At 41.5% G+C, this 12,335-nt stretch overlaps 1 protein-coding gene across 1 annotated transcript in view; it reads left to right on the plus strand.

Moving 5' to 3' along the window:
* Positions 1-962: 962 nt before the first annotated feature.
* Positions 963-12,335, plus strand: part of ttc37 (tetratricopeptide repeat domain 37) — a 40,426-nt gene continuing 29,053 nt past the window's right edge. Inside the window, 15 exon segments of the mRNA XM_046348000.1 lie at positions 963-985; positions 2,930-3,024; positions 3,156-3,299; positions 6,004-6,095; positions 6,199-6,274; positions 6,365-6,505; positions 9,008-9,106; positions 9,475-9,583; positions 9,812-9,952; positions 10,029-10,130; positions 10,336-10,460; positions 10,605-10,691; positions 10,808-10,911; positions 11,192-11,318; positions 11,659-11,838. Coding sequence (XP_046203956.1) covers positions 2,935-3,024; positions 3,156-3,299; positions 6,004-6,095; positions 6,199-6,274; positions 6,365-6,505; positions 9,008-9,106; positions 9,475-9,583; positions 9,812-9,952; positions 10,029-10,130; positions 10,336-10,460; positions 10,605-10,691; positions 10,808-10,911; positions 11,192-11,318; positions 11,659-11,838 — 1,617 coding nt within the window. The 5' untranslated portion in view covers positions 963-985; positions 2,930-2,934.

Raw genomic sequence — 12,335 nt, forward strand, 5'->3', positions numbered from 1 at the left:
ACGCTATTTAGCGCGCACCGCTAACCGTTTCACATCCGTTACACTCACCCCCCTTTTGACCTTCCTCCTTTTTCCACAGCAACCAGTAATCTGGGTCAACAGCATCAATGTAACAGTATAATTTTAAACCGTCCCCTCGCCCATACCCGGGCGCGAACCAGGGACCTTCTGCACACAACAACAGTCACCCTCGAAGCATAGTTACCCATCGCTCCACAAAAGCCGCGGCCCTTGCAGAGCAAGGGGAACTACTACTTCAAGGTCTCAGAGCAAGTGACGTAACCGATTGAAATGCTATTTAGCGCGCACCGCTAACTAAGCTAGCCGTTTCACATCCGTTACATACACATCCAGCTTCTTCACCTGTGGGATCATCTAGAGACCAGCCACCCATACAGCTGATGAAACTGACAACAATTTATGTAATAAAGCCCTTTTGTGGGGGGTTGGGGGGATTATTATGATTGGCTGGGCCTGGCTCCCCAGTGGGTGAGTTTATGCCCTCCCAGTCCTACCATGGCTGCGTCCCTGCCCAGTCATATGAAATAGATTAGGGCCAAATGTTTTGGTTCAAATTGACTGATTTCCATATATATTACTGTAACTCAGTAAAATCGTTTAAATTGTTGCGTTTATATTTTATACAATTACACAACTCTAGTGTCCGAATTACCATAATTTAATCTGTATCACAATAAAATAGGAAGGAATGCGTCAGTTAATGTGGTAAAGGTAGTGAATTGTCAGGAGTTTCATTTAAGCCTGTTTGGCTCGGACTGGGAGGAACCTAATACTTGTTTGAGAAATATTTTGTTAAAAAGCTATTTTTGCCCATTTTATTGGAAATATATTACAGTAAGGTACGTCATTGTTACGCAGAAGTTATTTGATATAAAAACGGCTTCATTGGGCATTTAAATAGTTTCACAAATGAAAGTGCACATTGTTGTACTTCCGAGTCAAATTTACCCGGAAAAAGAAAAAGGTAAATTTTCCCACCCTTTTAAGTATAAAGGCTTTATTTAATCGAGACAATCATGGCATTCGATTTAAATGTTTAAAATATATATTTTTTAAATCAATGCCCGAAATTGAAGAATTCACTTCCGGGACAAACACCCTTTAGTAAAGACCTGTGATTGCGCGTTGCTGAATTAGCTATAACGTACGTTTTAATTACTGAATACAAACATCTAGAGAAGATACAGGTAAAGTTAACGCTTATGTTTTGTTGCAGGTCATCTTTACGTGTTGTGAACCAAGCAAGCTAAGGCTACCTAAATACTAGTGTAAACAACCGTTTAACAGTACTGTTAGCTAACGTTACCAAAGCTATTTTGATTTAGTTAATAACTACAGCAACTAGATGTAGTAAAGCTATTGCTAGCTCTACTGAAACTATCAGTCCCCTTTACTTTTTCCACATTGTTACAGCCTTATTATAAAATTGATTAAATTGTTTTTAACCGCCATCTACACATCCCATGCATGACAAAGCAAAAACAGGTTTATACATTTCTGCAAACTGAAATATCACATTCACATAAGTGTTCAAACCCTTTACTCAGTACTTTGAAGCACCTTTGGCAGCAATTACAGCATCAAGTCTTCTTGGGTATGACGCTACAAGCTTGGCACACCTGTATTTGGAGAGTTTCTTCCATTCTTCTCTGCAAATCCTCTCGAGCACTGGCAGGTTGGATGGGAGCGTCGCTGCACAGCTATTTTTCAGGTCTCTCCAGAGATGTTCGTTCAAGTTCGGGCTCTTGCTGGGCCACAAGGACATTCAGAGACTTGTCCCAAAGCCACTCCTGCATTGTGTTTGGCTTTGTGCTTAGGGTTGTTGTCCTGTTGGAAGGTGAACCTTCACCCCAGTCTTAAGGTCCAGAGCAGGTTTTCAGGAAGGATCGCTGTACTTTTGCTCTGTTCACATTTTCCTCAATCTTGACTAGTCTCCCAGTCCCTACTGCTGAAAAACATCCCCACAGCATGATGCTGCCACCACGCTTCACCTTAGGGATGGTGCTAGGTTTCCTCCAGACATGACGCTTGCCATTCAGGCCAAAGTGTTAGATCTTGGTTATCAGACCAGATAATCTTGTTTCACATGGTCAGAGTCTTTAGGTGCCTTTTGGCAAACTCCAAGCGGGCTGTCATGTGCCTTTTTACCGAGGAGTGGTTTAAATCTGGCCATTCTACCATAAAGGCCTGATTGGTGGAGTGCTGCAGAGATTGTTATATCGCCAGAGGAACTCTAGAGCTCGGTCACTGACAATCGGTGCTTGACCAAGGCCCTTCTCCCAGATTGCTCAGTTTGGCCAGGCAGCCAGCTCTAGGAAGAGTCTTGGTGGTTCCAAACTTCTTCCATTTAAGAATGATGGAGGCTACTGTGTTCGCGATCAACGGCCAATTCCTTCAACCTCATGGCTTGGTTTTTGCTCTGACATGCACTGTCAACTGTGAGACCTTAAATAGATACGTGTGTTCCTTTCCAAATCAAGTCCAATCAATTGAATTCACTACAGGTGGACTCCAATCAAGATGTAGAAACATCTCAAGAATGATCAATGGAAACAGGATGCACCTGAACTCAATTTCAAATCTCGTAGCAAAGGTTCTGACTACTTATGTAAATAACTTATTTCAGGTCTTTATCTTTTTTTAACAGAAAACTGTTTTCAGCTTTGTCTTTATGCAGTATTATGTGTAGATTGCAGAGGATTTATATTTATTTAATCAATTTTAGAATAAGGCTGTAATGTAACAACATTTGTAAAAAGTGTGAATACTTTCTGAAAGCACTGGATGTCTGTGCTAACTGGCTAATTTTACTCCACTCCTGTTGCTATTAATTTTAACCCAATTGCTTAATTTTGGTGACAACTTTGACTGGTATCTTAATTGACTTCTCACTGATTTGGATTTATAGATACAATGTCAAACAAAGAAGTTAAATCAGCTCTAAAAAATGCCAGAGATGCCATAAAGAACAAGGAATTTAAAGAGGCTCTAAAACACTGCAAGGTAAGTCCTTGCCCATTTCTCTATGTTCTTTCTACACACACCAATAGTGTGAGGGGAAACTGGGTGTATTGTAGGATTTTCTGTTTTGAAAAAGGTATTCTGTCTCAAATCAAACCAAATTCCCCCACCAGGCTGCCCTGAAACTAGAGAAGAACAATTACAATGCCTGGGTGTTCATTGGTGTGGCCGCGAGCGAGCTGGAGCAACCAGACCAGGCCCAGACAGCCTACAGGAAGGCTCTGGAGCTGGAGCCAGAGCAGCTGCTGGCCTGGCAGGTACTGGAGATACATCACATCTAGATCAACTGAACTAATACAGGCCCTCTCTAGACATAGGCTTCTGTATTGGATAAACCATAAATTATCGACATTGACCATACACAGTCACTTATAGCTGGCGTTTCACTGGTATCGTTCATTATGATAAGTAACCTATACCAGAGAAATGTGACGTTTGAAGTGAAATACATTTGCTAATATGGGTGATTGTTAATGAAATTAATGGTAGTAGTTTAAAACCTGATAAATGTAATCTACGTAATCCCCAAAAGTAATTATTTTTCATGAGAGGGTCACTAACTAGTGAGAGGGTCAGTAACATAAACAGTAACTAGTAATGCTGCATACTCAGGTTGAATCTCACCTTTCTGGTAAAAATAGTTGCTGAGGTGTAGTCACTTTTGAGAAAACAAGCTCAACGACACAGTACAAATATTACATATTTTATGATGCATTTCTTATTCAACAAAACTATATGAATAAGGCTTGAAATTACTTATGCTTTCTAAATATACTATACTCAAATTATAAAACTACTAACTATTAGAATTCACCTTCCTTATAACTGTAAATACATATATGTTTTGTGGTAGAATATGTGCATATTTTCTGAAGCCCTCTCTTGATCAAAACGCCTGCCCCCATCTCTGTGAACTTCTCACAGGGCTCTAGGAAGTGCTTCCTGAACTCGTTAGGAGCTCGCCTTTCATCACATGTTACTTTTGTCAGTCTGCCAGTGTTTTTCTTGTTTAAAATCGATAAATTATTTTAGATTACTGGATATAAATCCATTTCTGAATGTGCTACAGCCACAAAAAAAACAATCGCTCCTGCTACGCTACGATGTAAGGATGCCAGGCATATGTTAGTGGCTGTGCTGTAGGGTTCAGCTAGGAGTTGATGGAAAGTCGGAAGAGATAATGAAATGGTAAGAGGGACATCCCAGCTTCATGTGGTGTCTGATTTCACATCCTGCTTGACACAGGCAAAAGAGACATACTCCTGTGTCTGTGAGAATCAGGGCTACCACTCAATACAAGCCATTTCGATCTATGGTGTCCTACAAGCAAAAATGTCAGTTGGAACTGGTACCAGAACCACACAGGTCCCCTAAACAAGGGACTTTACATCTAAGGATTTAAAGGATAATAAAAAAGAGACTATGGTGCACATTAATGTTATAAATGTATCGTTCTTTTTATCATTATCGCATCAATTCAGGCAATCTCTCGTCACAGATTTTTATTCCATATTGCCCAGCTCTACCCAAAAGTCACATTATCTACACATTATACAGTGAGAGAGAAACGTATTTGATCCCCTGATGATTTTGTACATTTTCCCACTGACAAATAAATTATCCGTATATAATTTTAATGGTAGGTTTATTTGAACAGTGAGAAACAGAATAACAACAAAAAAATCCAGAAAAACGCATGTCAAAATTTTATAAATTGATTTGCATTTTAATGAGGGAAATAAGTATTTGAGCCCTCTGCAAAACATGACTTGGTACTTGGTGGCAAAACCCTTGTTGGCAGTCACAGAGGTCAGATGTTTCTTGTAGTTGGCCACCAGGTTTGCACACATCTCAGGAGGGTTTTTGTCCCACTCCTCTTTGCAGAGCCTGGCTAGGGCACTCCAGGAGGTTCTCAACCAAGATTTGATGGTACATGGCCCCGTCCATTGTCCCTTTGATGCGGTGAAGTTGCCCTGTCCCCTTAGCAGAAAAACACCCCAAAGCATAATGTTTCCATGTTTGATGGTGGGGATGGTGTTCTTGGGTCATATGCAGCATTCCTCCTCCAAACACAGTGAGTTGAGTTGATGCCAAAGAGCTCCATTTTGGTCTCATCTGACCACAACACTTTCACCCAGTTGTCCTCTGAACCATTCAGATATTTATTGGCAAACTTCAGACTGGCATGTATATGTGCTTTCTTGAGCAGGGGGTCCTTGCGGGCGCTGCAGGATTTCAAACCTTCATTGGTGTGTTACCAATTGTTATCTTGGTGACTATGTTCCCAGGTGCCTTGAGATCATTGACAAGATCCTCCCGTGTAGTTCTGGGCTGATTCCTCACTGTTCTCATGATCATTGCAATTCCACGAGGTGAGATCTTGCATGGAGCCCCAGGCCGAGGGAGATTGACAGTTATTTTGTGTTTCTTCCATTTGCGAATAATCGCACTGACTCTTGTCACCTTCTCACCAAGCTGCTTGGCGATGGTCTTGTGTAGGTCTACAATCTTGTCCCTAACATCCTTGGAGAGCTCTTTGGTCCTGGCCATGGTGGAGAGTTTGGAATCTGATTGATTCCTTCTGTGACAGGTGTCTTTTATACAGGTAATAAACTGAGATTAGGAGCACTCCCTTTAAATGTGCTCCTAATCTCAGCTCGTTACCTGTATAAAAGACACCTGGGAGCCAGAAATCTTTCTGCTTGAGAGGGAGTCAAATACTTATTTCCCTCATTAAAATGCAAATCAATTTATAACATTTTTGACGTGTTTTTTTATTTTGTTATTCTGTCTCTCACTGTTCAAATAAACCTACCATTAAAATGATAGACTGATCATTTCTTTGTCAGTGGGCAAACGTACAAAATCTTACACAGATTATTCCAGAGCAGTGTTATGGGGCATATCACTATGTCAACATAGTGCTGACTAGAATGTGATCCGTTATTGTTGCTGTTTTAGGGATTAGCAAACCTGTATGAGAAAAGTGACCAGACGGATTTCAAAGCGGAACTACCCAAAGTCTACCAGAAACTCATTGAGCTTTATGAAAGGTAAGCCATGAAAATGTTCATACCTCTTCTACATCAATCATTTCCCCCCTGTGATTAGCTCTTGGAATATTGTGTTTAACTGTGTTTTGTTCTGCATACACAGTTCAGACAAAACAAAATGTTATGAGGCGATCAGAAAACTGGCAGACATCTTCCATATGGAGAAGGACTATTTACAGGTCTGTAACAATAGTAGTTGCCCTTTAAATGAAAGAGGATATATGTTAATTGTTGTGGCACAGGGTGGACATATGCATGTGTGTGTTTAGGTGGCCAGGGTGTGGCGAAGGCTGATTCAGCTGAAGGAAGGAGAAGGTGCTAACAAGGCAGAGCTGCTGCAGCTATGGCAACAGATGACCTGCCTTCTCTCAGACAGCATGGAGGATCACGACAATGAGACTCAGCAGCACGTAAGAGCAAATATAATATACTCAAATAATCTCCTTAACTTCTCTAGGGTAGGGGGCAGCATTTGGAATTTTGGATGAAAAGCGTGCCCAAATTAAACTGCCTTCTACTCAGGCCCAGAAGATAGGATATGCATATAATTAGCGTATGTGGATAGAAAACACTCTAAAGTTTCCAAAACTGTTAAAATAATGTCTGTGAGTATAACAGAACTGATTTGGCAGGTGAAAACCTGAGAAAAATCCATTCAGGATGTAGGATTTTTTTTTTCTTTTTTTTTCTTCTATTCAATGCCATTACCGTATCCATTGACTTAGGACTCGAATTACAGTTCCTATGCCTTCCATTAGATGTCAACAGTCTTTAGAAATTGTTTCAGGCTTGAATTCTGAAAAATTAGGGAGTAAGAGCAGTTTGAATGAGTGGACCCTGCCGTGTCACCGAGCTTTTTCATGCACAATCCCGAGAGAGTGCCTTTCTTTGTTTACCTTTTATATTGACAACGTTATTCTCCGGTTGAAATATTATCGATTATTTAGGCTAAAAACAACCCGAGGATAGAATATAAACATCGTTTGACATGTTTCTATGAACTTTACGGATACAATTTGGATTTTTGTCTGCCTGTTGTGACTGCATTTGAGCCTGTGGATTACTGAAGAAAACGGGCGAACAAAACAGAGGTTTTTGGATATAAAGAGAGACTTTATTGAACAAAAGGAACATTTATTGAATAAATGAATGTCTTCTGAGTGCAACCATATGAAGATCATCAAAGGTAAATGATTAATTTTATCTCTATTTCTGACTTGTGTAACTCTTCTACTTGGCTGGTTACTGTTTGTAATGATTTGTCTGCTGGGCTGTGTTCTCAAATAAGTGTAAGGTATGCTTTCGCCGTAAAGCATTTTTTAAATCTGACACCGTGGTTGGATTCACAAGAAGTTCATCTTTAAACCTATGTAAAATAGTTGGATCTTTTCTGTATTTGAATTTGGAGCTCTGCAATCTCACTGGATGTTGGCCAGGTGGGACGCTAGCATCCCACATACCCTAGAGAGGTTTTAATAAGCATTGTCTGGGTCATTCCACCTCTAAAAGCAAAAGGAAAGAGAATTTTGACACCCACCATCTGATTGTTTCTGTAGTTACGGCCTATTTATTGCCTTACCTCCCTTATCCTACCTCATTTGCAGACACTGTATGTATACTTTTTCTATTGTATTATTGACTGCAGGTTTGTTTAGTCCATATATAACTGTGTTGTTTGTATTGCACTGCTTTGCTTTATCTTGGCCAGGTCGCAGTTGTAAATGAGAACTTGTTCTCAACTAGCCTACCTGTTTAAATACAAATAAAATTAAAGTTACAATCAGGTAAGATTGACGTTCCTGAAACATTGTTTGGTTGAATTGTAATTTTATCTGGATAAATTAAGCTAATTGGTTGCACAGAAATTGGCCATTTAAATGTATAGGATTCAGATAATATTCAATAAATATAGTACCCTACATCTGATTTGGACCACACCTTTTCCATCCAAATCTGTTTTTTATAAAACTACCCACAGATCCATCACACCCATGCCAATCCCAATCCAACAACAAGTAAACAGTATCAGTTCTCTATGTTTGACAAGTAGTATGAAGCTTCAGCTTGGAGTATTGCTTCTCCGTGCTATATAATGTATTGCCGTTGAATCTGATGATTGTTTTTTTTCTCCTGTTCAGAGAACTTAGTCATTTAAGTCGCTTGCATTATTTACCTTTTAAAGTAGTGTGAAAGTAACAGGGTTTGACCACTAGAAGCTGCTGGTCCTGCTATACGACCACACACTTTTATACATTTTGCTGGTTTGTTTTCTTTTCACACAATTCAAGCCAGTCCTCCATTAAAGCAATTCAGTTTGTCCTAATAGCAACCTAAAGCTTCAACCCAACTCTCCTTGAATCCAATTCTCCTCTCTCTAAAAGTGCAATAAAAGCGTTCCGTATTTTATCTAACGGGAGGCAATTAGAGGCAGGTGGTTAGACCGTTGGACAAGTTAACTGTAAGGTTGCAAGATTGAATCCCTGAGCTGACAAGGTAAACATCTGTCATTCTGCCCCTGAACAAGGCAGTTAACCCACCGTTCCTAGGCCGTCATTGAAAATAAGATTGTGTTCTTAATTGACTTTCCTTATGTATGTAAAATGAAAAAAATGATTTATTTTTAATTTTTAAATCGGCCCTAATTATTCGGTCATTCCGATTAATCGGTTGACCTCTAATATATATTTGTGATTAGAGATTTACCAGAAGACCCAACAACATTACAATTGGAAAACCCTATATATTGTATGTTTGGGACTTTTATAATTTGAAGACCGCTAGAGACCATTCCAGGGTGACTTAAGGGGGTGGTGTGGTATGCCGCCTCGGTGTTATTGCTAGTCATTACTAAAGGTTTTTCTCCCCTATGATGTGTGCTCATTCCCACTGTTGATGTTATATTTATGTTGCAGTTAATTGCAGCCTTTGAGAAGGCCATGGTTCTCTCTGACAATGTGCCTGGCGAGGACCATCGGAAGCTCTCAGCTGACTACCTCAAATGCCTTTCACAAGTAAGTCCGCCCCTGTGTTTTTCACTCACTCACACAGTCACTCACTCACACACACCAATTGTGCAAGTTCTCCCACTTAAAAGATGGTGACCAAATACTTATTTTCCACCATAATTTGCAAATAAATTCATTAAAAATCCTACAATGTGATTTTCTGGATTTTCCTTCCCTCATTTTGTCTGTTATAGTTGAAGTGTACTTATGATGAAAATTATAGGCCTCTCTCATATTTTTAAGTGGGAGAACTTGCACAATTGGTGGCTGACTAAATAGTTTTTTGCCCCACTGTATGAGTGCTGGGACTCTGGTTAGGAATAGGGCCAGAATCCTGTGCTGTCAACTGACCAGAAAAACTTTCCTCTCTCTAGCTTTCGCATGAGGAGTGTAAAATTAAAGAGGCCTGTGAGTCCATATTGGCCCTCTATCCCTCACAAACATTCCCTTTGGAGATCCTCGGTGCACATCATCTCAAGTCAGGTAAGAAATCACTGACTTAGCAAACTATAGGTTAAGAACTGGTGCAGTCATTGGCAGTGTATAGCTTCAAATAAAAACAACAAAAGATTGACCTTGCAGGACTGGGGAAGGTCAAGTGTACTGTGCAATGATTAGTATGTATTATTTGATTGCGCCTTTTGTTCTGTGGACAAAAGTGTCAGATTGCACCTTTTTTAAGTAGTCAGCTTGTGTGTATTTGTCTCTTAGGGGTCTGCAGTGAGGACGCAGGCCGTTGTTTCTCTCGTCTCTTGGAGTTGGACCCAGACAGTGGCTTAGGCCATCTGGGTTTGGGCATCAGAGCTCTGGAGGAGGGAAAATGTGACGACTCCATTAAGTATCTGGCCCAAGGTGAGCAATTTTGGGGCTCTGGTTTGCTGTTGGTCTGTGGTGTTCTCCACCACCTCACCGTCTGTTGTGCTCTCAGGACTGAAGCGAATGCGCTCCAGCTTGGTGGGCTGGTGCAGCCTTGCTCAGGCCCAGCTGAAAATGCACCGATATTCCGACTGCGCAACATCCTGCTCCCAAGGTACATCTAACACATCTGGCCAGTGTTGTATAATCCTAACCTAAACTTTTTCTCTGAAAACCCACCGTACTTTCACAGGGCTTTGCTACAAACTTAATGTCAGCCTACTCATCCTTGTTTGAAGGTTATAGTGACTTGACTAGACAAAGATGTGTATTGAGATGTGGCATTCAGTGCGTTGACAGGCCTTGCTGTGTTCTTTCAGGTCTGAAGCTGGGTGGGACTGGAGAAGAGGCACTGGGACAAAAGCTCCTGAGGCTGAGGCTAGAGGCCCTTGTGAGGACTGGAGATGAGCACACTGCAGACCAAGCCCTGGAGAGCCTCTCACAGGTACAGCATTCATAACCCATCTCACTGGCTGCTCCCCAACGGCTCACCACCAATATGCTCCAATTCTCTTCTACTACTACTACTACTATCTACTGATATGGATGGGGATTTGTTTGTTTGCTCATCAAAATATTTATTTTATAGCTTTCAGATGCTAACAATGACCCTGTCCTGGTAGCCTTAAAAGGAAGAGCCTATTTGCAAAAAGGCCAAGTTGACCAAGTGCTCCAGGTAATTACGCTAACATATATTTTTAGTAACCTCAGATGAATGGGTATCAAATATATTTTGGGCCTATTTTGTTGATTTCCCGTGTGTCTGCTAATCTCTGGCTTTGTACCCAACAGGTGTCCACGGGGCTGCTGAACTCTCACCCTGACCTGGCTGAGGGATTGGCGCTGAGGGGACTGGCACACATTGCACAGGGACATCACCAACTAGCAGAACAGAGGTGTGTTCAGGGACTGCAGTTGAAAATCTGCCCGCTGCTAAAACTGGCACTTTTACTATAATGTTGATTAACGTGCACTGTAGCTATAAAACTAAATGTAATAAAGTAAAAGTGTGTGTGCGCACCCATCCCCCATTAAGCACACTTCTTCTGTATTGATAACTGTCTATTGTTACTGTTTTAATCAACAACTCATCACTGTTCCTAAGAGGCAGCGTGACTGAAGTAGACCATGTAGTTAGATCAACCTTCGTCTTGTCTTCTCCTGTCCCTGTTGTAGCCTCCTGCAGGCTGCAGCCCAGAGCCCAGCCTGTGGAGAGTACTACTTCCTGTTGGGGAGGCTGTACTGGGACATGGGGGAGGAGAGTCGCAGGGACAGGAGCAAGGCCCACACCCATCTACTGAAGGTCAGTGTTGCCCGTGGGGCCTCTGTCTGGGGAACACTGTATAGCTGGAGAATCATACTATGGGGAGAATACATGACTGTCACATCCACAACTAAGCAACTCCCTGCTGTTTTGAAATGCACACTCATTGATGAGAGGTTCCTGTGCATTGTTACTCTTATGGCTTCGAAATGTCATAGGATGATAAAGAGGCTTTAACAGTGGGTGGGATGGGCTGTGGGCACATTTCTGGCTTTGGTACAGTTAAACTATAGTGCTTCTCACATCCAGCTGTACATTATGACATTAGTTTGGTGATTGGCTCACTGCCATTACTGACAGCTGGTGTGTTTTGTGTCAGGCTGCCAAACTGGATCCGTACCTGGGCTCTGTGTTCTGCTACCTGGGCCATTACTACCGGGAGGTGTCCAGGGACCAGGGTCGAGCCAGGGGCTGCTACAAGAGAGCCTTTGAGCTGGACAGCAACGACGCAGAGTCCGGGGCTGCCTCTGTGGATCTGAGCATGAATGAGGGGGACATGGTGAGTTGTCTGTTGATTTGTTCTGGTCCTAGAGGGCTGCAGCCAACAGCAGAAGACTTTCCCCTGTGGAAGTCACTCTAGTAGTCCATCCACCCGACTCAATACATTTGGATAAAACCTAAATGTCACTTCGGCCTACCTAACTGTTTGATATACATTTAAACTCAGTTTTTCACAATTCCTGACATTTAATCGAAGTATAAATGCCCTCTCTTAGGTCAGTTAGGATCACCACTTTATTTTAAGAATGTGAAATGTCAGAATAAAAGTAGTGATTTTATTTTGGCTTTTATTTATTTCATAACATTCCCAGTGGGTCAGAAGTTTACATAAACTCAATTAGCATTTGGTAGCATTGCCTTTAAATTGTTTAACTTGGGTCAAACGTTTTGGGTAGCCTCCCACAAGCTTCCCTCAATAAGTTGGGTGAATTTTGGCCCATTCCTCCTGAGATAGCTGGTGTAACTGAGTCAGGTTGCTAGGCCTCCTTGCTCGCA

Source organism: Oncorhynchus gorbuscha, linkage group LG04, assembly GCF_021184085.1.
Source record: "Oncorhynchus gorbuscha isolate QuinsamMale2020 ecotype Even-year linkage group LG04, OgorEven_v1.0, whole genome shotgun sequence".
NCBI lineage: Eukaryota > Metazoa > Chordata > Actinopteri > Salmoniformes > Salmonidae > Oncorhynchus > Oncorhynchus gorbuscha.